Source organism: Myotis myotis, unplaced genomic scaffold (assembly GCF_014108235.1).
Source record: "Myotis myotis isolate mMyoMyo1 unplaced genomic scaffold, mMyoMyo1.p scaffold_m19_p_14, whole genome shotgun sequence".
Taxonomy (NCBI): Eukaryota; Metazoa; Chordata; class Mammalia; order Chiroptera; family Vespertilionidae; genus Myotis; species Myotis myotis.
The window spans coordinates 11,865,283-11,890,847 of record NW_023416318.1 but is presented as its reverse complement, the minus strand read 5'-3'; the positions used below and the strand labels follow the sequence as shown (position 1 = coordinate 11,890,847).

At 38.4% G+C, this 25,565-nt stretch overlaps 1 protein-coding gene across 6 annotated transcripts in view; it reads right to left on the bottom strand.

The window, feature by feature from the left end:
- Positions 1–25,565, bottom strand: part of EXOC6B (exocyst complex component 6B) — a 537,234-nt gene that overhangs the window by 107,665 nt on the left and 404,004 nt on the right. For 5 of the 6 annotated variants that reach the window (XM_036334133.1, XM_036334135.1, XM_036334136.1 and 2 more), the window contains one exon: positions 15,724–15,797. In XM_036334133.1, the coding sequence (XP_036190026.1) occupies positions 15,724–15,797 (74 nt within the window). Of the gene's footprint in view, positions 1–1,595; positions 1,615–15,723; positions 15,798–25,565 lie in introns of those variants that run through there. The other variant, XM_036334137.1, reaches the window with a different exon arrangement.

The following is a 25,565-nucleotide window of genomic DNA, read 5'->3' as shown; positions in this document are numbered from 1 at the left end:
ACATTAGAAGTTACTTATAGGTTCAAAAATAAGTAATTAATTATGATATATAAAACTGTTCTATCATTCATAATAGAAGCTGTATGCAAATTAAGAATTAAAGAAAAATTCTTCAACTGATGAAGGGCATAAAAAACTTACACTTATCACAATATTTAATATTGAAAAGCTGAATACTTCCCCGTTAAGAAGGCAAGGCTATCTCTCTCAGCATTTCCATTTACATCTACCAGAGATCCTAGTGCAAGGCATAAAAGGCATCTAGCTTGCAGTGAAAGAAGTAAAACTGTTTTTATTCGCAGATGCCATAATTGTATACCTAGAAAATGCCAAAACGTGTATAAAATACTACAAGATCTAATAAGTGAGTTTAGAAAGTTTGAAAAAGAAAAATAAGAGGATTCACACCATCCTATCTGATTTCAATTCTTCATATAAAACATCTACATATAGCAAGATGATAGACACAAAGATAAATGAAACAGAATATAGAAAGTCCAGAAACAGAAGCATACTAGTACATATAAGTCAATTGATGTTTGATTAGAGTGACAAAGCAGATCAATGGAGAAAGCATTGTCTTTTTAACAAATGGTGCTGGAACAACTGTACATTCTATATAAAAATACAAACCTTGGTCATATTTTATATCATACTGAAAAATTAACTCAAAATATATCACTAGAAACCTAAATGAACAACTTAACACTATAAAACTCCTAGAAGAAAACATATGAGGCAAAACATTTATAAGATAGGACAGAAAGAGCATGAGCCATAAAAGAAAAAAAGGTGATGTCATTATGAAATATATGTTATTATAACAAAAAACTCATACTTTTTGAAAGATATTGTTAAGAAAATTAAAAGCCACAGGCTAAGAGAAAAAAAAAGTTGCCAAACACATATCTCATAATGGATTGCTAACCAGAATAAATAAGAATCTATTACAATTCAATAATAAGAATTACTGTAAAAACTGGACAAAAGACTTGAACAAGCACTTCACAAAAGAAGAGATAGCATCAAGAGTCACTACAGGAATTAAAACCACTGCAAGATCCTATTGCATACCTATTAGAATGATGCAAATTTTACAAAATTGACAATATCAAATATTTGCAAGAGTGCAGAATGAATGCAACGCTCATATACCGATGATGGAAATGCAAAATGGAAAAGCAACTTTGGAAAAATAGTTTGATAGTTTCTTATAAGTTAAACATACACTTAATATATGACTCAGTAATCCCACTCCTAAGTATGTATCCTAGAGAAATGAAAACATATGCCCACATAAAAGCCTTTACACAAACGTTTATTGTGGCTTTATTCTTGATATCCCCAAACTGGGAACAATACAAATATTTATCAACAATACAATAAGTAAACAAATAATCCTTGTAATAATATACTATTCTGCAAGAAAAGTGAACACACTACTAATATATGCAACAATATGGATGCATCTCAAAAGTATCATGCTAAGTTAAAGAGACCAAAATTAAAAGTATGATTCTAGCTATATATTTGATTCCATTTACATGACAAAATGGCAGCATCAGAGATCAGAGCAGTCATTGCCAGGGGCTGGGAGTGGGAAGAGGAGATTCACTGCAAAGAGGAATAAAGAAACTTTTTGAGTAATAGAAATGGTCTGTATCTTGATTTTAGTGGTGGTTATATAACTGCATAAGTCTGTAAAAATTTATAGAGCTGCATATCTAAAAAAATGAATTCTACTATATGTAAATTATGTCTTAATAAACCAACAAACAAAAGATTGTCACAACAAGTGTTCAAGAGGAGATAAAGCAAATTGAAACTCTTATTCACTGCTGGTGGGTATGAAAAATGACTTTGGAAAACAGTTTAGAAAATAAATAAAGCTAGACACTTACTATAGACCCCACAATTCCACTCCTACTATTATCCAAGAAAAATAAAAACCAATATCCATGCAAGAAATTGTACATAAATGTCCATAGCAGATTTTTTCATAATAATGCAGAACTGGAAACAACAAAATGTTCATAAATACCTATATATATAAAAGCCTAAGCAACTGGAATAACCAGTTGCTATGACACGCACTGACTACCAGGGGGCAGACACTCAATGCAGGAGCTGCCCCCTAGTGGTCAGTGCACTCCCACAGCCAACCTCCTCTGGCAGGCCAACCTCCTGCAGCCCCTCCCCCCCGCCAGCAGGCCCTGATCCCCCGATCGGGGTTGGCCCCCGGGCTGGGACGGGGAACTGGGGGTGGGTGGTGGTGGACAGGGCCCCTTTCCCAGGGGGGCTGAGGGCCAGCTCCCTCCTTGGGCTGGCGGCCAACCTCCTGTGCACCTTCCTTCCCCCTGGTGGGCAGGCCCCAATCGGCCCACCCACCATGGTGGCAACACGGTGGTGAGGGAAGGGGTGGGGGGAGGGAGGCCGGGAACCACGCGACAGCGGAGCACCAAGGTGTCTGTTCTTTCTGCACCCGGTCCAGCGACCAACACCTCCTTTCTAGCCTGGCCCTGATCAGTCTGGCCCCAATCGGCCCTGATCACCAGCCAGGCCTAGGGACCCTACCTGTGCATGAATTTTGTGCATCGGGCCTCTGGTACCATATAAAGAAATATCACTTATTAATTTAAAAAAATTACATCCAAGTAACATAGATAAATATCAAAACATTATAATGAATGAAAGAATCAGGCATAAAGGGTATAAAAAAATAAAAATTCTAGAATTTTATATAGCATTCTATATAATTGTACATATAAAATTTTATATTTTGTATCCAGATATAATTTCATGTACAATAAAATGAACCTATTTTACATGCAGAGTTTCATGAGGTTTAACAAATATACACATCTATGTAACTACCAAGAACATTTCTATCATCCCCCCCAAATTCCCTTGTGCTTCTGTGTGGTCAGTTATGTCTCCTTGCCCACAGGCAACCAGATTTGTTGCATTTTCTAGAATTTTACATAAATTTTAGAACTGGATTTTATTAATAGTTTATTCTTTTTTATTGATGAATGACATTTCTTTATATGGGTATATCAAAATTTATGTAATCATTTACCTGTTTGTATTTATGAAGTAACCTACTGAAAACAAATCCTAGGGTATAAAAATGAAGAATTTAGAGAGGCAAAAGCGGGGGAGTGGGGGACATCTGTAATACTGTCAAGAAGGAAGGAAGGAAGGAAGGAAGGAAGGAAGGAAGGAAGGAAGGAAGGAAGGAAGGAAGGAAGGAAGGAGAGAGAGAGAGAGAGAGAGAGAGAGAGAGAGAGAGAGAGGGAAAGGGAGGAGGAAGGAAGGAAGGAAGGAGGAAGAAGGAAGGAAGGAGAGAGAGAGAGAGAGAGAGAGAGAGAGAGAGAGAGAGAGAGAGAGAAAGGGAGGGAGGGAGGAAGGAAGGAAGGAAGGAAGGAAGGAAGGAAGGAAGGAAGGAAGGAAGGAAGGAAAGAAGGAAGGAAGGAGGGATGAATTTATAATAACTTATAAGGCTTTTATAATTCTGGAGTAAGCATTAACTAAGATAAGGTAATTATGTTACTTAATATTTGTTTAGCATATAATCAAAGATAGTAGGAAACTAATCTTAGAGAGATCAAATAACTTGCCAAATGTCACAGCTAATAACCCAGATCTGTCCAATTCCCAACTTAACCACTATGCAGTCCTAACCCCCAGTATAGGGCTCCTGGAATTTGCAGTATAGGAGTTCCATTTTCCTGATGTTTATGTGGTTGAGACTATCAAGAGAGATATTAGGAGCTTAATAGGCCAAGAAAGAGTTTCCTTTCTCTATGCAAAGTGCTCAGCATTTAGAAGAAACTCCAAACAGCTCTCTGCTAAACTATTGGGAACTGATCTTAAGTCCTTAGATTGACTGAGGATCTTGCCTTTATAACTAGTCACAAGGGCCAGTTTTTCTTTTCTACTGGATTTTCTTAGCAAATGTTATAGTATAAATTATGAAAGGGGAACATCAGAAGCTATTCTAGGAAAGTGAGCTGTCCTTTCACATTAATGCTATCCAGATGGGCTACATGTCCAAGTTCAATTTCATTTCATGTATATGATTTCCTTAGTCACATCTTAGAATGTCATAATATCTCTTTCTCTCTCTCTCTCTCTCTCTCTCTCTCTCTCTCTCTCTCCATTCTCAACCAGGTATTTTGCCACTGAAATCAAGAAAGACTAAGAAACAAATGATCCTGACTAATCAAGGAGAAGGTACTTTAAGAGACGAGAATCCCTATGTGATGTGTCTAAAATTGGACCCCTTGCAACAACCTGTGGAGTAGGCTGCCTTCTTGGCTATGGCTGCCTCAGAGAATCCACCTTTCCTGACTGTACCTTTGCATCCTCAACTTATTCACTCTGGCTTACCTCTGACTGTAGTTCTTTCTTTCATTTGGTTTCTGTTCCATCTTTGCTGCAACCCTTGGGACTTGACACTTCAGAATGTCCTTTTGGATCTCTACCTTTATTGATGCTGTCTGGTTCCCCTTTCGCAGTCCGTCCTACTTGCCAACCTTCAGATCAGGGTTCTGGATACCCTTTTTGGTCCTTGATCCCCAGGGGCCCATGCTTGTAATGATGGCTAATTCTCTTACAGGTAAGGGGGTTTCTTTCTTGGCAAACTGATATATGCCCCTATTCCCTAAATCTAGCCCTTTGTTGGCACTCTCTGCTGCCCTCCAGCGGCTACCAATAGTATGTATTCATTAGAAATTAGTTCCAAGGCCTGGCTCCGCTGCCCTTTCTTTGGCCTATGAGTGTCCTCTAGTAGGACACTGGAAGTGTAGTTAATAGAGATGAGATTTGTTTAATCATAACCTGTTAGGCCTTTATTAAGCCAACATTGTCACACCAACCTCTGATACCACTGGTACTCCCAGGGAAAGTCACTGGTGATGACTCTCCTGTCCTTTCTCCTGAAGATGTGATTGTCAGATTCCAGGTTTGTGGGTATGCATATTCGTTCTGTGTGTTGGAGATAAGGGAGAAACCTCCAGAGTTTCTGAGACTTGGCTTGTTGGAAGAAGCAGAGAGTACTCCAGTGCTTCAGGCAAGCCTAACAGCTAGCCTCACCGATTACCTAGGTCTCTTAGAATGTAGCATGAGAGAATTACCAATCCTAATGAGCTAAGGTAGAAACTGCCAGGTGGCTACTATGCTATGCTTATTAGCTCTTCACATAAGAGCTGAAATTGAATGAAACTCTAGCTTTTGAACTGACAGATGTCATTATGAGGCTATCTAAAATGAGGCTGGCAACATGCTCACAATAAAAGTTACAGTTGTTCTACTGGAGCAAAAGGGTAGGAGGGTTGTCACAGATTAGGCTCATACTTCTGGAAAAGGCCCTTCTAACATCTACTGGAAAAGCTGTTCTTACTCTGGAGGAACCTCTAACTGGCAGAGCTCTGCCTCTGGGTTAAAAAGGAAGTGCTAGATAACTCTGATGACCAAGCTTTATTTTGGATTAGATTTCCTATCTAACCCAGCACCATGCCAATACAGGTTGACAGAAACAATCTATATATATATAAAAGCCTAAGCCACCATTATGACCAGTTGACCGAACAACTGGTCGACTGGTCACTATGACACGCACTGACCACCAGGGGGCCGACGCTCAACCTTCCCCTGGTGGTCAGTGCACTCCCACAGCCAACCTCCCGCGGCTCGCCAACCTCCCACGGTCCCTTCCCCTGGCTGGCCGACCCCACCCTGATCGGGACTGAGCGAGACAGCCCAATCTGCCTGATCACTGACCAGACCGAGGGAACCCCATCCCCCACCCCGTGCATGAACTCGTGCACTGGGCCTCTAGTCACTAGAGTCTAGTGCAGCCGTGGGCAAACTATGGCCCGCGGGCCGGATCCGGTCCGTTTGAAATGAATAAAACTAAAAAAAAAAAGACTGTACCCTTTTATGTAATGATGTTTACTTTGAATTTATATTCATTCACACAAACACTCCATCCATGCTTTTGTTCCGGCCCTCCGGTCCAGTTTAAGAACCCATTGTGGCCCTCAAGTCAAAAAGTTTGCCCACCCCTGATCTAGTGGATAATGTTAACCTGGGAGGCCCACAAGTCAAAGGCCAAATCCAATGTATTATTCATGGTAAAATATGTCAAAAGCCTGATGTTTTGTCTCCTGATAACCAAAAATAGTCTACAACTGTTCCTAACTGAAGTTCCTTCACCATTGCTAATCTCCACATATCTATCCTTAATGCAGTTTAAGGACTCTGACAGGGCCCAAGTGCCTGTCACCATGAGTCAGCATTTACACACACACACACACACACACACACACACACACACACACATTGTCTAATGGGAAAGACCCTTAAAATGGCTCAGGAGCTCTCTCTCTCTCTATCAAGCACAACTGAGCCAAGAACCAAGTGTCTGTTGCCCACATTCTTGCTAAGTGGGTGTGCTTCCTCTGAGGAAGAGCAAAGCCCCTTGAAAATATACACTGCAGATGATCAGACCATCCACCCTCCCTTCAAGGACCCTAACTGTTCACTATTTTTTAAAAATCAATGAAAAGTCTACCTTTTATAAGATCACCATAGTCTCATGTGGTCAGCATCCACTCCTAATACTTGTTCCCTTTCCTCTAGTTCCCAACATCCTGAAACAGCTCCATGGGACTTTAAGAAATTAGATCTACGTGTTGGTGAAATGATTTCCATAGTGAGAGGCTAATGAGTAGAAAACAGCCTTCCCAACATGCTATGATGCTATTTGGCCCAGTAAATACCTGGGTCCTTTCCTAGCATTTAAATGACACCTTACATAATTTATATACCAAAGAGTTGTATTCTGCTTGGATATTATTTCATGAGATGTTGGTCTGGAAAAAAAGATTCTGTGTTAAATTGAAAAAAAAATCCCTGAGGCAGAATTTCTGAGCTTACCTCCTTCCTGGTTCAGAGGCTGGTATGAGGTGAGACAGAGTCTCAGCAGTTCAAGAACAGACTCTCTCCAACCAAGGACATTCAGTAATCCCAGAATGTGTTACTTATTACTTATTCCATCTGAAAATTTTCCATGATGGCTCTAGATACTAATGTCCCAAGCAAGGGAAGGAGATACATCTGGTTTGCAGAAGCAGCAGCAGCAGCACAGCAGCTAAAGACTTTATGCACCTGTGCCCAACGTTGTGTATGCTGATCCAGCCTTGGCTTCTATGAGGTCAAAGGTCTAACTCGGTGGAATCTATTTGCAAAAATGACCCTATTTTTTTTTCTTTTCTTTTTTTCTTTCTTTCTTCCTTCCTTCCTTCCTTCCTTCCTTCCTTCCTTCCTTCCTTCCTTCCTTCCTTTCTTTCTTTCTTTCTTTCCTTCAATCTCTCTCTCTCTCTCTCTCTCTCTCTCTCTCTCTCTCTCTCTCTCTCTCTCTCTTTCTTTCTTTCTTTCTTTCTTTTTCTTTCTTTCTTTCTTTCTTTTTTAATAGTACCAGACCCAAAGGTGTTAACTCTCCCCTTCTGGGGATGAGGAATTATTTGCTGGAATTATTTGCTGTCAGAACCTCCTTTGAGGTTAGAAGGACAACTCTGAAGGATATGGGGTCTGTCAAAACAACTTGGGCAAAATAATTCTGCCAATATAACTAGAAGACCCTGCTTTCAAAAGCCTTTTGAAGTATTTCAAGTTGACCATATTATTTATATCAAACCATAGCTACATGTTCTTTTCTGAAAGCCTGGGTATCAGTATACAGCAGATTTATCCTCCTGGGGCTCTTTCCAGAAAACTCCACAGCAGTCCCTAAAACTGGCCATTGCAGAATCAATACAAAAATTCAAAATCTAGGGGATAAAGTGGCATCCCCTTGAAGCTCCAGGGCCATCTGAAGGAAGATTTTTGGAAGAGCGGAATGTTAAAAAGGCCTGTTTTATAAGTATGGGCAATCTACACAAGAATGTAAGCTTCATAATGGCAGGAACCATGTTTTATTCATTGCACTATGCCACTGTATCACTCTACCCACAGTAACAATGCTAGGCATAGTGTTGAATGGGTGAATGAATATTTTTTGATGGGGGAGATTTATAATTATATCCAAATACTGGCTCTGCCTATGTTAAGATATGGACTATGGTCTGTAGGAACTTTTAGTAGCAACGATATCTATGTGGGTGGTCTAATACACTACTTACTACATCTTCTTCTAATCACCAAATGCCTTTGGGATATGATGAAATGACATCTACCCACATATACCTGCTATCCACATATGCTATCATATGGGTGATGCAGATAATCTTTTCCAGGATTACGTGTCTTATGACTTAAACTATTCCTTCCTCCCCCACCACCCACGTCAGTCACAGGAATAGCACCTTCCAACTTCATGAGTTATCAAACTGTTTGATTTCTGACTCTGGTACACATGACTCCCAGTTTCACAGTCTATTCAAGATCATACACAATCTGAAGGTCAAAAAAATACTTCAATTGAACATTTGGAGAGTACTTCTTCTGACAGCATCACTGATCTATACACTTCACATGCCAATCTGTTTCCTCCACCAAGAATATCCTTTCATGAAAACTTTCCCAATTCTCTCCTTCCCCACACCTCTTGTCTTCACCACCATGACAGCAACTCAGTAAATACCTGGGAAAACTACAGACTCCCACCCCCCCGCAAATAAAACCGAAGTTACAGCCCAGTAGATTAAGAGCCAGTATTAAGAAGTACAGGTGGGAGATGGCTTTCTTCCCATTAAATACAGCTTAATGATTATGATGGAGACTGATACGTGAGGCCTTTTAAGATGTGGGCCTGCCCTACATCTAGCCTCCGAGTTAGGGACTGTTTAGACTGGCCAGGGTTAAATATTAACAAATAAATTCTACTGACTATATATCATTTTGATATGTGGTATATCAGACAAAATAAGTTTTTTGATATAAATGGGTGTTCTACTGAGGTTAAAATATAAGTAATTATTTAAAAAAAGTTAAGATTTTGCCAAAGAGCCAAAAGCAGACAAGCAAAGAAGGAATGTACCTCTTAGAGGGAATATTGTTCATTAGACTTAGGGCAGGGCAAAAGAGAAGGAAAAGCAATTTGATTCATAAACCAACATTTTATTGAATAGGATGGGAAATAGGAGGGGCATTTTGGAGTAGTTAGATTCTTAAGTTATTTTCAGGTTTCTCTACCTGATGTTGACTAACCGAAGTATTGATTTTACATCAAATTTTGTACAATATCTCCAAAGAAATACACAATTATTTTTCTCAGGTCCTATACTTGTTTCTAAGGCAGGTTAAGTGCCTGCAATGGAAATGCACTGTGTTTACTTTAGACTGAAGGTGTAGAAAGTGGGGAATAACTGGCCTAGAGGGAATGCAACCAGCTCAGTCTAAAAAAAAGCTGTAGATATCTGGGGATGGCTTTGCTGCACGAGAGTCATTGCCAACAATTTCCATTCAGGAGATTTCAGGCAATGTCACAACCTAGTTCATTCAGTTTTATAAAAACGTATGTATACCGGAAGTAAACAACAGTTGGAACCGAGGAACAGAAAGGTGATATTACTAAAGAAAAGAACCTTTTCAAACCTTTTCCTGTTGGTCAGACATGTAAGGTGAACAACCATACATTAAATAAATATATAAATTATATAAATAATTATCTGGGGGAGTTGAGAGTCCCTCAAAATGAAGGCGAGTAACAGAAATGTGAAATGTTTCAGGGTGGCCTGCAAAAAAGCAGCATTTGATGAGGAAAAGTATAGGACATAAAACAAAGAGGCCCATGAAGAAGCTGAACAGTAAAAATAAGGTTAAAGGAGAGGACTTAAGAAATGGTAGTTTAAAGAAATTAGCCTAGCTCTTAAAGGAGGACAGATAGACTAGGTCCTGGCTAAGTCAAAACACACACACAGTCGCGGAGGAAGGGCTGCTGGGCGCCCGGTGCACTCGAGTGCCCCTTTGTGGATCTCTGGCAGGTATTACCAGAGGATCCAGTTACCAGGTCTTCCTCCCTGTGTGTATGATAAGATCTGTAAACGCGGGCTTGAGGCAGAGAAATGGTGATATTGCTGGTATTATAACTGAAAACGGTGAAATGTGCTGGAAGACGATCACAGCTGTGTGACTGATACAAAATCAGAGGATGTTATCATACTGGCCTAACTCAAAAGGGATTGGTGTGAAAAGAGAGAAAAGGAGGCCAGAGAAGCATAGAAGACTTAACAGCAAGCTGGGGCTGTGGATGCCATGGTTCTCCGCTCCCAGCCAGCAGTCCAGGTGCAAAAGGGTAGAAAGTACAAGTCGTGAATTAGGCATGAAATGACCAGTAATGTAATAAACAGTTATTTTAAATGTCTGCTACCCATTTTTGCACATTTTTTGGAGCAGGGAATTGGGCTGGAAAATTTAACAATACTTATAAAAACGACAAATGAACGTGTTCTGGCCCAGCAGTTCTATTCCAAGAATTTATAAGACTGGCACACTTACAGATAAAAAAGTGTGCATGCAAGGTTTCTCATTGAAATGACAAAGCATTGGAAACAGCCAGGCCAGGCAGTAGGGATCGCTTAAGAAAATCACGGGAAAAACCACAGTGGGATATTATGCAGTGGTGAAAAAGAATGAGGAGGCCTGGCTTTCTGATACTGAAATCCTTCTAAGCTACATTGCTAAATGAAAATAAAGAGGAGTATGTATTTGTAATTACTTTTATATGTATAAATATTTCTAAATAACACAAAAAGTTAACAGCAGCAGCTACTCTTGGAAGACAAATTTATTGACCATGAATGAGTCTTTCACCCGTTATATTTTTTTGATCATGAACCAGGTGAATGCTCCATCCCAATATTATAAAAATATTTACATTACAAATATGTTCTAAAATAATTAAGGTCATTGGAAATCTCACAGTCTAATAATGCTATGTAAATAAAAATCAGGTTTAAAATATTATACATACAGTAGGAACCTGATTTTGTATAAACTTATATACAGGTAAAGAAATTGAAAAAAATATTTTTTCTCTTGTTTGAACATTTCTGTATTTTCCAAACTTTCAGATAGCATATTTTTATAAAGATAAACACCATGTAACTTATTTCAACAACATATGCATATCTTATTTGTATATTCAGTTAAAACTGGTGTTAACACGTGCACACACACACACACACACACACACACACACTTTAAACAAAACTTAAAACCAGCTACTTTCTATGCTTGAAATACCTTCTGCCTAACCCTCAGTTTAACTCTCCACCTTTTCCATGCAATATTTTATAAAACCTCTTCATTTTATAGTTTCTTTTGGTACCTATAGATATAATCTCGCTCTTGACTTGCATTGCTTATTTTGCATCATTTATATGAAAGTCTTATATCACAACTGAAGTGTTAAGTTGGAATCTGTTTCCCCATTCCTTGATTTGGGCTGGGCTTGTACCTAGCTCTAGCCAATAGAATAGATGGTTTGCTAGTCCCAAGTATAGGCCTCAAGGCACATTTCCTCTTGCTCTCTTGGATATGTGCCAAGATGAATGTGAATAAGCCTGGGTTAGGCTGCGTCTGGGTGAGAGGCCACATGGAGCAGAGAAGAGCGGGCCTAGCCAAGGCATTCTAGACCAGGCAGTCCCCAGCCAATCTAGCAAACTTACCCCTAAGTCTGAGTGAGCTCAGCTGAACCTATTGCAAACTGCCAATCCATAGAAACTTGAGCTTAATAAATGGTTCTTGTTTTAAACCAATACATTTTGGAGTGAAGTGTTATGCAGCAAAAGCTGCAAATATAATTGAAACATACATAATGACTTCATCCTTCCAATGTCATACTTATCACAATGCATCTTATATTAGAGTCTAGTATTTGCTGATCACCTCTTTGCTCCTGGAGAGCAGGGACTGTATCATATTCATTTGTGTATTCCCACAGCACCTAGGTTGTGTTTTGTTCAAAGTAGTCACTCAGAATTTGATAAACTGCAATAGAAATCAACTGAAGTTCAAATTCTGGTGTTCATCAGCATTATCTACTGAATGTTTAATGAGAAAAATATAATCATAGTACTGTTAAAGAATCAAGTGACTACTGAGAATCTACTATTGGTTTTTATTTTAATTTCCAATTATTTTAGGCCAGTAAGCATTAGTAGCTGGAGTGCACATGTCCATCCTTCAAGATAGTTCATAAATGAGTCCTTAAGTTGTCCTTCTCAAGATTTAGTATTAATCCAAATTTAGATTTTGATAGAAATGTGCACTTATATTTAGTATATGAATATGAAGTTGCATTGCAATACTACTTTTATGAACTTGGAAATATAGAAAGTATAAAGTGGCAAAGAAGGAGATTTTGATGTTCACTGTCTAATTCACATTATTATTAACAGCAGGTTTTCTAAACCCAGAGATCTGACAAACGAGATATATATGGAAATGACTATAACTTTGAAGTGCTATACAAATGTAAAATATCATGAAAGCTTGTATATTCAAAATGTCATTTCAGTCTTTTCCTTAAGAAGTAGAAAAAATAGAATAGACAGGACAGGCAAGAAAGGATGAATAGTTTTGCTATCCACATCTAATTTGCTTCCTAATAAAATTCTATAGCTTTTAAATGACACTCTGCTATTATAATCTACAATGAGATGATTTCTTCACATATTCCAGGTTTTGAATATTTTAAAAATTATCATCCACTTGATGGACTGAAACACTGTAAAGCAAGAGAACATGAAAGCATGCTCAGAATGAACACACTCATGACCAGTGAGATAAATACACTTAAGGACAGTAAAAGAACACCCTGCTTCACTGAACTGGGAACACGTCCTCCTCTTGCATGGGCGTGCTCCCTATAACTTACCCTAACTCTAACTTCTTCCTTTTAACATTTGTCATTCCTGTTTATTGTTATGTTTGACTTATAAAAGGGCATGCTATTCAGTTAATAAGGTGGATACGGAATCAGAACCTAAAAGGTTTAGATAGGCTAAATAAATAAAAATGCTCAAAATCTGTGTTGTTAATATGTTTAAAAGAAAAGCATAGACCAAAGAGAGTAAAGTCCCCAATTCTGGTCCATAAAATCAACCATATGAGGACTATCTGAGGAATGGTAACAATGCTACATTTGAAAAAGATTCAATTACTAGAAGATAGGAAGTTCAATAAATCAGAATAAAAAGCCCATCCCCCAATTTGAGGTTATTAATGTTATTAATAAAAACATGAAGAGTCAAAGGGTCAAAGTTAAGTGAGACAGAGTTTAGCCAACTTAAGAAAAATATCTTTCTCATAATCAGACTGTCCTAAGGCGGGCCTGCTGCTTTGGGGCAGTTGAGTTCTCTTCAAGGAGGAAATCAAACACAGCTGGGGTGTTGTCCAGGGAGTCAAGTATCAAGCCAAAGGTGATACAACATGATTTTTAAGATCAGTCCCTGGCCCCCAAAACTCCTTAACTCTATTTTAGGATTCCGAAGAGCACATCCAAAGGACACAGATTCAGACATTAATCATGCCTCATTTGAAGTCTAGATACCTCCTTTGGAAACCTACTCCCAAGCTTTCTATTTATAGTTTGAACATCTCTATGGTTCAAAATAATCGTCTCTTTAAAAAAAAATGCTCACTTTCAATAAGTTATGAGAATGACTAAGATAACTGTAAGAAGATCAATATTTTCAGTATTGGGTGTGGAAGGATAATTTTTCTCACAATAATTCAACCTATCTGAGACCTCCTGATAACGAGCTGCAGCCTGAGAGCTAGGAAAGGTTTCCAAATGACCTGTTAAAAAATGTAAGCTGCTCTAATGCGGACAGACATTAATAGAAATTAGGCGATCTATACAATCGGAAGACATACTCTTTCTTTATTAGTAAAATGTTGAGGTTTAGGGTTCTACTGCTCCAACATCATAAAAGGGTGTGGAGAACAGAAATGTGATAGGAAACAGGAACTTCAGCATAAACAGGGCTCACTGAGAGCTCACAAGTGCGTGCACATTGCTCCCCGGCTCAGATCCGCCTTATTTTGGCTGTGCTCTAACTCATTCCCTTCGTTAACATTTTCTGTGAACACTAGTTGCTGTCCATAGGGACCAAAACCACAAACTAGAAAGAATGACCACACTTCCTTCTCATGAATAGTGAGAAGGGAAACATTTTTTCCTTGGATGCGATTTTCCAATGAAATTCAATTTCTGCTTTCCAAGAAAGGCCGATTGGCTCCGAAGTTTCTGAGAAGAAACAAGGGGGAAAGTCCAACAGATCCACTCCACAAAAACCTAAAGCAAAATCCCAATCTCTCAGCCTCACGTCAGCCCACGGGCTAAAACCTGAATGTCTCAGTTGAGTTGCTGAATCCACAGGTGGAAGGTCTTAACGTAGAAAGAGATACTGAGCTCCATTTGTGACCATGCTGAGAAAGCCTTTATGTGTAAGCGAACCCCCACCTCGGCCCTCAAATATTAAGTTGACACACGTTTCTGGGATGCGGCCTGAATCCTCAAACTTTGGCGGATCTATAGAGACACAATTTTCTGTTTTCTGCTGAACAGGGCTTTCCAGAATTGTCATCAGATGACAGATTACACCACCCATCACAAGGATTCGGGGGTAGCTCAAGCCATCCATTATGGGGCAAAAGCTGTTCCAGCATGAATCGAGTCACAGTGGTAAGGAGACTACCGATACAGCTTTAAGAAATACCCTGGGCATCTAAAAGTTTTCAGAATGCAAACTATGTCAGCTCTGAAAACAAGAGGCACTGCATCATTATGGCAGGAGAAACAAAGCCAGCCCCCTTCTTAAAACAGACCAAAAAAAAGATTGTTTTAATAGGAGAGAAGCATCAGTCATTGATTCTTACTTCATTCACACTTTCTATCCAACCCCATCCATCTTCAGAGTGAAGAGATGACAGAGCCCAGTTCATTTTCTCCCTCTTGAGGCCCCCGCCCATCCTGCTCCTCTGTATCCAAACCACCAAGGCCTACCCACCATTTCAACCTGCAGGCCACAGCTCTATAGAGCAAGTCTTTCTGTCTGATGGGCTTGCAAAGCTCTGGTATGCATAAGGACAGGTTTTCATCATGTTACTTTAATGGGGTTGCCTGTCAGGTTAGCGTGAGTGGTCAGGGCCTTTGCTAATCATCTTCTAAAATGACCATTTAGTCACTCATGGCTGACCACCTTCTATAAAGGAGGGGATGGGAAGACTTAAGGCAACAGAAAAAAGTCAACAAGCCTAACCAACAGTCCAGAATGTAAAATATTTCATTTTCCTTAAATGCTCCTGCCCTCATTATCTGCAAACAAAAGTTCTCTAGGCAGGCAGTCTCTGCATCAGTGCACCTGCTTAGCATTGGTTTGCTGAGTTATCTTTTTGCTGTGTCTGCAGAAGCCAACTATAACACAATGGGTCGCATCACTTGAGGGTCACTTGAGTCCCTCTACTCTTTGGGTCCCTCCTCCCACCTCCTGCCTTCCCTTCTACCCACAAAACCTTTAACTCCACCATAGCTAAGGATCCCAGATAGCTAAATAAAAGAGGTGGCCTCAAACACAGAGAAAAACCCTTAGGTCTCCAGTGTGAATCGCCAATGCCAATCCCCCGTCCCTCCCCTTTTTCCTTAAGACCTGATGGTCTTCAGTCACACATCTTAAAAGAAAAACAAAAAACAAAAACACAAAGACTTACTTGTCTCAAGTCGATGAAGGCCAACTGCAGCGTGTCCTCCTGGAACCCAGGCACCGGGCCGGATCTGGCAAACTCTGTGGGAAAGAAAAGAGGATAAAAAGCGCCTTTAACTAACCATGGACAGGGAGATTGGCAGACGGATGACAGGGAAGACAAGAGAGGCTGGGGGAGAGGAGGACCAAGCTTCTAAGGAGTCATGTCTCTCTCCCTTCAGCTTCTTTGTTTGCCCTTCAAAATTCGTGTCATCAAAACACCATTAATTCCAGCATCCTGACAGCAAGGAAACTGTACTAATTCGACCTGAAATTTATTCCCATGAGCTGCGCTGGGCTTCAGAGTATTTGTTTTGTGAATGGACAAACAACTTGCAAAGGAGGAGGGAGTGGGGGAGAGAAAAAAGTTTTTCCTCTCAACACAATAAAATCTTCAGCTGTGAAACTCTTTTCAGTTCCGAAAGCTATTTATATTTTAGATCGCTGAAGGAATTTTCCAATTTCACGCCTGTCACCTCATTCCCCAAGCATTTATCAAAAAATATTCCCTGCCACATCATTAATTATTCCCTTACTGATTATTTGCATTATCTCATGAGTGCACTATTGCCAACACACCATGCACACACGCACACACCAGCAGCAGAGGCGCCCAATGCAGTGTTTGGCTTTTGAGCAAAAGAGTATTTGCAGATATAGAAAGGCCCATCGAAATAAATCTTTCTATAGAAACTTGGGGAACATTTGCACATGTCCTTCTTTCTAGTATAGTTTTTCTTCTTGACTTCTAGTTCTTATTCCACTTTTGAACATTCCTTTTCTCTTTCCTCTACTCCAATTTAGTCTTAGGTCAAAAAGAACAGACCACATGAATGCAATTTGCAATTTACAGTAGTGCCTTGGGTACATGCTCAGTTTATGACTCTGGCTTCTATATCGTTAACAAGAAGATAACTGCACAGGACTACAGGGACAAATACTAGTAACAGTTAAGAATGTCAAATTTTATTGTCCCTAGGCCTGCTTATTATGAAATTAAAAGGTCTTGTGTAAGCCCCCTACACAGGAGCGCGCGCACGCGCGCGAGTGTGTGTGTGTGTGTATGCGTGCACACACACAGGAAATTTAAAAGGTAGACAGTTATTATGTCTTGAGTTCTCTCTGTGAAGCCAAAGTGTGATGGACATTAACATCAATCTACTACTCATCTCAAAAATAACTCTCGAGGATCTGCTCAAAGCAAATATGAAAAGGAATGCTTTCCTTTCATTATATTTTCCTCCAGGAATGAATTGAAGAAATTATAGAGAGTTGATATCATACTTTCCCTTTGAAATTAAATAAAATCCATCAGGATATTTGCATATTTGTCTGGAAAATCACTTCAAACAACTAGTGACTGGATATATTCAAATGACGATGTGTGAACAATGATAGAAATTTCTGTCCGTTAAAAATATTTTCCACCTACAGGCTCCTAAGACATAATAGGTTTTCACAAAATCCTGGCCTAACTTTAAAAAATAATGCTACCCAGTCAAGTTGCAGGGATTATGAAAACAGTGTGTGCCATGAAATTTTAAACAACTTATTAAAATGATTAAAATATAGCACAAATGTACATAAAAGATTCTTATTTTAGACATTCCAAATAAAAATTATTCATAAATGAAGAAGACAAACTATATACCACAACTCACATAACTTTCTATTTGCTTTGAAAAGAAAATTCAAATGTCATTTATAAATTAATTATATCATATGGATAACCCAAATGATTAAAGTTTTAAAAGACTAAAATTCTAAAACTGTACAATACTTGATGAGGGCCCAGTTAATAGAAAGCTTGACATAATCCATCCTTCATATCTTACAATAGCCATTATCTGTGATAACCTTGTACACAGCAGCTGTTGAAGTCACACGTACAACTTTCCCATTATACGCTCCTGTAGAAAGCAGTCCTTTGAATTATGGCCACAGCCCCTCTCTTTGACAGCTTTGATTGGCAGGTGGTCAGCTTCAATAGGCCTCCCATGCAACGTGCTTTCATCCAAGGTTGGTAGATTATTACAATTGCGCCTGCATGACTCAAGGCTATGCTGCATCATTTGAAGTATTGCAGTCCTCTCCATCAGTAGGAACCCTACTTGAGTCAAAATGCAGCTTCTAGCAAGATGTTCTAGCCTACACATGTGCAACTCAGTAGAGTTACCCTGCGATGCATGGTTTGAGAGCTGGCTAAACATTCTTGAATCTCCTATTGGGCATGCTCCCTGGGGCTCACAGGTGAAGCTGATGAAACCCTCAGGATTCTGGATGTGATACATACTTAGTTCTCAGAGTCTCACTTTATAGACTTCATTTTTATGACATACTGAATCTTCCAGATTCCCAGAGGACATAGTGGCCTTTTAGATTTGACTTTCCTTTTATAAATCAAGAAATCAAAGAAAGACAACTGCATCAAGATATGACAAAGTAAAGATTAATTTTCATGTAGAGCTTACCGAAATGTCTAATTACAATATAGTCAACTTGATACTTGTATTTTTTTCTCATTGTCTTATGTGTGTGATTGTTGTCATCCCATGTCAATAGTAAACTCCTTAGGGATAAAGAACATATCACAGAACCTAACAAGTATTCAAAACAGTAAATGTGTATCAAATACATATATATTAAATAAATAAGTTACAAAAATAGCAAGATTCATTAATCACACAAACTCTTCACTGCCAATAACAATCTTTTGATCGCAATAGGTAAGGTGTTATAACATGAATATCGATGAGCAGGCTTTAGGAATTTATAAGTTCCCTAAAATTAGGTGCACAATGATTTAGGGGATAGGCTCTGGGGTCATAAAAACCAGAGTTTGAGCCCAAGTTCCCCTAGCTCTATGGCCATGGGAAAATTAATCTCCTTACCCTTCAATGTCTTTATCTCCAAAATGAGGATAACAGTGCATTCCTTATAGTGCTGCTTTGCGGATTGCATGAAATAACACATGTAAAGCAGTTGGCAGAGTGCCTGGCATATCATAATTGATTATCATTACAATTAGTTTTTGGTGTGAATATGCATTTCTCTGGGAAGAAGATTCATAGCTTTCACTGAATTCTCAGAGGGTTGGTGACCAAAGGTTAAGAAATAATTGTAAACCCAGGACAAAACATTAAAAGAAATTCAGTTACTATTCAGTGAAAAGTTGGCATTGCAAATTTATAGGCAAGTACCTCAGTGCTTCACTGAAAGGAAGTTAATATGATAATTAGCCACAGCAATTTTCACTGCTATTATTTTAAAAATTCAATAAATGCATAAAATGCGTATCTAATTTGTGACTCAATGTATCTTTGAAAACATGATTATTGTCCTAGAGTCAATTTTTTTAGATATATCAAAAATGTTGATTGCATAAAAAAGTGTGAATATTTAAAAAATAAAATGAAAATTTGTATATAGTCTGATTTCAACTACATAAAATGTAATATGCATCAAAGACACACGGTAAGCACTCATTTGATAATGTTAACTGAGGCTGTTACTGAGAGGAAGCTTATAAGAGGGCTTTATTCTTTTTATATCTTATAAATTTTTAAAATGAGTACAGCCCACTTTTATAATCAGAGAAAATGAAATAGAAGAACACACACACACACACACACCCCAAATTATTTAGTGGTGCTCATTTAGTAGTACTTTTTCTAGTGAAAAGAGATATAAGTTGTTCAAGATTTATCATTATCGCCTGGGATTGATTTGCACACCCAAATCCCCAGATGATGGAATGTGCCTGATAATTCTGAATTAAAGTGATAGAAAGGAGGAAAACCACACACAGGAGGGGGCAAGACGCTCCCAGCGAAAAACACACTGATGCACGCACAAATGGATTCTATGGACACACAAGTCTCTTGAGAGTCACGAATGAAAACCTTCCTCCTTTGACACCATAGACGGCAGGAACATGCAAGCAATTCTGGCCAAAAGGAGCCGATGGATAAATAGGGCACAATGCACAGTCCCTTTCTGGATTTGCCTCTGGATTCCAGTATCTGTAGGTTTTCAGTCTCCAAATGGTTAAGGCAACACCGAAGTTTCCATAACCTGGAGTTCTACAGAATGGCCTCCCTATTGCAAAAATAACAGGGTGCTTGTTCTACTTAGCACAGAACCAAACCTCACCTTTGACCACCTCATATGACTTGGGCACTGACAAGTTCCAATGAGGCTGGCAAGAAAGCTTCCTCTTAGGAAACTTGTTGAGGTTGGCAAAGCCCCTGAGCAGGACCGAACCATCCTACAGAAAGTCCTCTCTCCTCAGCGGCTCTTCCCTGCCCTGGTCCAACATGGGATGGATTCCCAGAGTCGAAGCTGGTATCACTTTGCAAATGTGAAAAATCTTTTCAAGAGGAAATTGCCAACTCATTGGATTTAATGAAGGAATTATTTTCATTAAAAATACATTAAAAGGAGGTGTAAAAGTTACAAAAAAGAAGGCATACTATTAAGTGAAGATTTAACCAGGGAAAGAAGTTCACACAGAAAGAGTATTTTACTTACCAAATAGCCAACATTCCCTCACATTCTCACATACATACAATTAAACCTATGAAGTGTGACAATCATTTTTGAAAACAATATTAATTTCTCAAAACTATCCTGTAGGCTTACATTTCTAATAATATTCATATTATAATGAAATGGAATTAGTAAAGGAGGAAAAAAAAGAGGGAGTACACTAATTTCAAAATGCTTTCTATATTTCCTAAAGGCCGATCTTAAAATTACTAACTTTGTCACTTGGGGGGGTGGGGGGGAAGAAAAATATTTTTTAATCCAAAATTATCAGGCACATTCACATTTAGCTGAAGAAAAACAAGGTATACATTTCTAAAGAGCACAGAACTCTAATTAGAATAAAATGGTTGAATCAGTTACAACGGGCTCTGAGAAGTCAAAATGTCTGCAACCTATATAGCTAGACAGGACATTTTGGAGTTTATTGAAAGCAAGTTGTGAGAAACAAAATATAAAACCAGTTCTTCTGAATCTTAGCCAATTGTCTACAGAACAAGAGTAATTTCCAAAGGAAGATGAACAACAAGGTAAATTTTATTTCAGAAAAATAAAACTACTACAATACCTGGCAAATAGGAAAAATAAAATTGTTAGAAGAAAACATTTTTTCAAATAAAAGAAAGTTGAAAAGACAGTAGACAACATTTTAACCAGTGGTCCCTGAATAACATCATATACTATGGCTCCCAATGAACTTCCAGGCCAGGCAATAGACATGATATCGTCACCATCCCTCACTGAATGGATGATGGATTTGGCCAAAATGCCAGGCAAGAAAGAAAACTCAGTACCTGGGAGCGCAAAATATGTTGAGTACTTGTTTATATCTTAAGATCATGTCAGGTCACATGTGGTTTTTGTGGGATTGAAAAAATAAGAGCTGCTGTTGCTATATTAACATAATGGTTTCCTGGTATCTGGCTCCCTGGAGCAACAGATAAGGAGCATGCTAGCCTACAAAGTGTGGCTCTAGGGAAGCTAAAGCCTTCTTGCATCACTTCACACTGGCTCCACTAAGCTAATTACAGAGAGGAGCTGATGGTGCCACAGGGAATGCACTCAAGGCCCTGCTGGTCAGAGAAAGTTTGGCCAGAACATAAGGAAGTAAGAATTTAAGGTGAGAGATAGCAATAACACAGAGGGGTGGGGGTCTGGAAGGGAAACGATCCTTGGAGATTCAACTGACTATACAGGCTGTCCCCTAAAAATGTAGCTCAATTTTGAAAATGCAATGTATTTTAATAAACACTGTCTTTATAATGATGCAAGTGTGTGTATACATTATGGGGGGCCACCCTATATTTGTATAAGTGTGCTTGTATGGACATGTGATCATAAAAACAGCTACCTTTATATACCCAGGGTATGCCTCTGTGATGTAAACTATTCTTTGCTTTTACGTATATTAAATATGTAAGTCACTAGATCTTCTACCTCGATAGAAGATCAATACAGGCTAACTCGAACTTGAATCTCAAAGTTTCTGTGAGAGAAAACTGATAATAATAAAGTGTGATAGCAAATGCCAAACCAGTACTCCAGATTTATAAATAATTTTTAAAGTTTAATTTTCTACGTTCAATTCTCCAAGATCCTTTTGCTTTGAAAGACCATTGAAAAGTAGGACAGATAGACATAGCTTTTTAATTATTAAGGAACGAATCCCCTAGAAACTAGGAAATGGACATAGGAATGAACTTTCATGCTGCTGGTAAGCAAACAAGTCCATCAATCGCCATCTGGTTATCCGTTGAACATACCACTGAGAGGAAATGAGAGTCCAGGCACTTGCAGTGACTGGTGTCAATGACAGCACACATTCACCTGGAATGGGAAGCTCTCTTATGAGAAATAAACATAGAAAATGGGAGAATCTGATTTTTATGCCTTGCTTAACATGTAATAATAATTAGTAAAACAGTTCAATGAAATTAGTTGGTTTCATCTAGTAAAACAAACTAGAAAACAATTCTGTTCAAGGTCTAAAGAAAGAGATGATGTAAGTTCCTATAGTGTCATGAAGTCTAGGGGACATTGGGTTCCTTTGTAGAAACACAGTGCTCCTCTTTATCTAAAGAAATTATATTCTATTTTTTTCTTTTGTTTCCCTTGTCCAAGTGTATATATTTTAAACTAAAAAGATTTTGCACTGCAAAGGAAGCCATCAACAAAATGAAAAGACAACCCAACTCATAGATAGAGGACTGACTGATAACTGTCAGAGCATAGGGGGAAGGGACTAGGTAAAAAAGGTGAAGTGATTAAGCAAACCTCATAGACACAGATAACAGTATGGTGATTACCAGAGTGGAAGCGGGAAATGGGGAAGGTAGACGAGGGTATAGGAGATATAAATGGTGATGGAAGGAGACTTGACTTGGGGTGGAGAACACACAATACAATATACAGATGATGTATTATAGAATTGTATACCTGAAACCTATATGATTCTATTAACAAATGTCACCACAATAAATTTAAAAATAATTTTTTTTTTTAAATATTCTAAATGATAGATAAGAATACTTTTACTGCATTCACTAAATTAAACAGAGTGACTTTTTTATTGTGTGAATATTTGTAGAGGAAGAAGTGGGCAGAAAAATGCCATGCTATATCGTACTGGACTTCCCCTTAATATTCCACAGAAAAATAGTAGCCAAAAAAGAAAACTAGCAAAGGATGTCCTAGGACTTGAGCTTATATCCTGGAATTCTATAATTGAAAGGAGCCTTAATAATTACCAAGAACGTTCACAGATGAAAAAATTAAGGCCAAAATGGTTAAATCAGTGAACCAGTTAGAATCAAATCCCTCTCAGTCTATTTCAATATGCATCTCTCACCTGGAATGTCTAAAAACAAATATTCATTTTACATGTTCCTTTATATACACACTAGAGGCCTGGTGTACAAAATTCATGCACGGGTAGGGTCCCTAGGCCTGGCTGGCGATCAGGGCTGATCAGGGCCTTCCTTCCCCCAGCTGCTGGCTGCCAGCCACCAGCCAAAGCCTTCCTTCATTCCGGGCCGCCCCCTGGTGGTCAGCGCACATCATAATGAGAAGTCAAACTCCTGAGGGGACAATTTGCATATTAGCCTTTTATTATATAGGATTACACACTCTTTTCTACTTAGTTAGGAAACAATAAAATCATGAAGTTATATACATTTATGTAAAGTCACACTTATTCTCCAGTATTCCAAATGTTTTATGATTTTGCAAAATAAGGGCCGATTTTGTAATAGTTCTTTAAAATTATGGTGAAAAGAAGCCTCTCCCAGTTGAGCAACAGCAGTGCTTCTGTGCATAATCTCTAGGACCACTGAGGATCTGCCGTAAGAGGGTGGGCTCCCTGAGAGACGAGAAAGACTGGTGTTCTGAAGAAGTAACTTTATACCCTTGATATTTTTACTATGCTTTTAAGGACTTAATTTTGCCCATGTGTTTGTTCAGCACTGATTACTCTGTTGTTTGAATATATACACAAAGTTATGGCTATTTGAAATTTTACATGGAGAAAGAATTCTGTATGGCATTTAACATAACAGTGAAAACCAATTCCCCTAGAAAAGCACTGTCCAAATAGAAATGCAAGCCACATGTGAAATTTAAGAAATTCCAGTGGATACATTAAAAAAAAGAAAAATCAATTTTAAAATTAATAATATCTTATTTGACCCAATATATCTAAAATATTTTAATATCAACATGAATTAATATTTTAAATATTATTCAATTTTTTTTAAATCCAATATGTATTTTACACTGACCACACATCTCATTTCCGACGAGCTGCATTTCAAATGCTCATTGACACTTGTGGCTAGTATCATTGACACTTGTGGCTAGTATCTGTAATATTGGTCAGCACAGCTTTGGATGATGTTAATTGTAATGAATGTAAACCAAAATAAAATGTGCAGAGAATGACTTCAGATTTTGAAGTGATAAAAAAAAAGAGCACTCCCAAAATTCATAACAATCTGAAATCTATTTTTACATTGGCTATGAAATAAGGATTAAAGCATATGTCCACAATATATGTTATGGATTTATTCAGCTGATATTTTTAAAATGCCACTCTCTGAGATGGCTGTATGCTTTGTAAATTCTTTACCATGCCTGTCGGTAAATTTTTATATCACCTTTCTGTTAATCCTTATGCTAGTATTTTTACCTTTCTTCTCTTCATCCCATTTTCCCTTTTTCAAAAAAAATATGTTTTTATTGATATTTTAGAGGGAGAGGGAAAGAGAGAAACATTGATGTGAGAGAGAAACATTGATCAGTTGTCTCCTGCAACACACCTTAAAGGGGATTGAATCCGCAATCTGGGCATCTGCCCCCACTGGGAATCAATCTGGCAACTTTTGGTGCATGGACCAATGCTCAACCAACCAAACCATGCTGGCCAGCCAGGGCCCATTTTCCCTTTCTTACATTTAGCTTATTTATTTTTCAATGTATCCTGTTGAAAGTGGTCTTAGATCATTTTTGAGAAACAGTAGAATATAATTTTTTTAAATGATGATAGTTGATTAGCATATAATTTTCTGGACAAAGTTCTCTGTCTCCATTACCCAGCCAATGATGACAGTAGCAATCTTGAACTGCAAAATATTTTATAAGTGTACAATATAAAATAAATGCTGAACCATTAAAAGGAGAAGTATCAAGACTCACAGGGGGAGGTAGGCCTAACTACACTCTGAAGAAAGCTCAAAATCAGAGAAATGAGTAAGGCAGGCTCCACATGGGATGTTTCCCAAGTAAAATGAGCTAGATTTTTTTTTAAAGTCAAACAACTCTTTTCAAACTGATAGTAGATAATGTTTCTTTGGTATACATTTCATGAATGGTCTCACAATTTGCTAGGAAAACTAGTCTCATAGTCTAAGCCAGCCGTGGGCAAACTACGGCCCGTGGGCCGGATCTGGCCCGTTTGAAATGAATAAAACTAAAAAAAAAAAGACCTTACCCTTTTATGTAATGATGTTTACTTTGAATTTATATTAGTTCACACACACACTCCATCCATGCTTTTGTTCCGGCCCTCCGGTCCAGTTTAAGAACCCATTGTGGCCCTCGAGTCAAAAAGTTTGCCCACCCCTGGTCTAAGCTGATGTCCACAGAAAGCAGACATTTCATTAGCTAGGACAATGGGGATTGTGGTCCTTTCTGGAATTTACTCATGTAATTTTGGGCTAATCATATAAGCTCTTCATGCCAGATGTCTCAGCTGTAAAATGAAGGTACTAT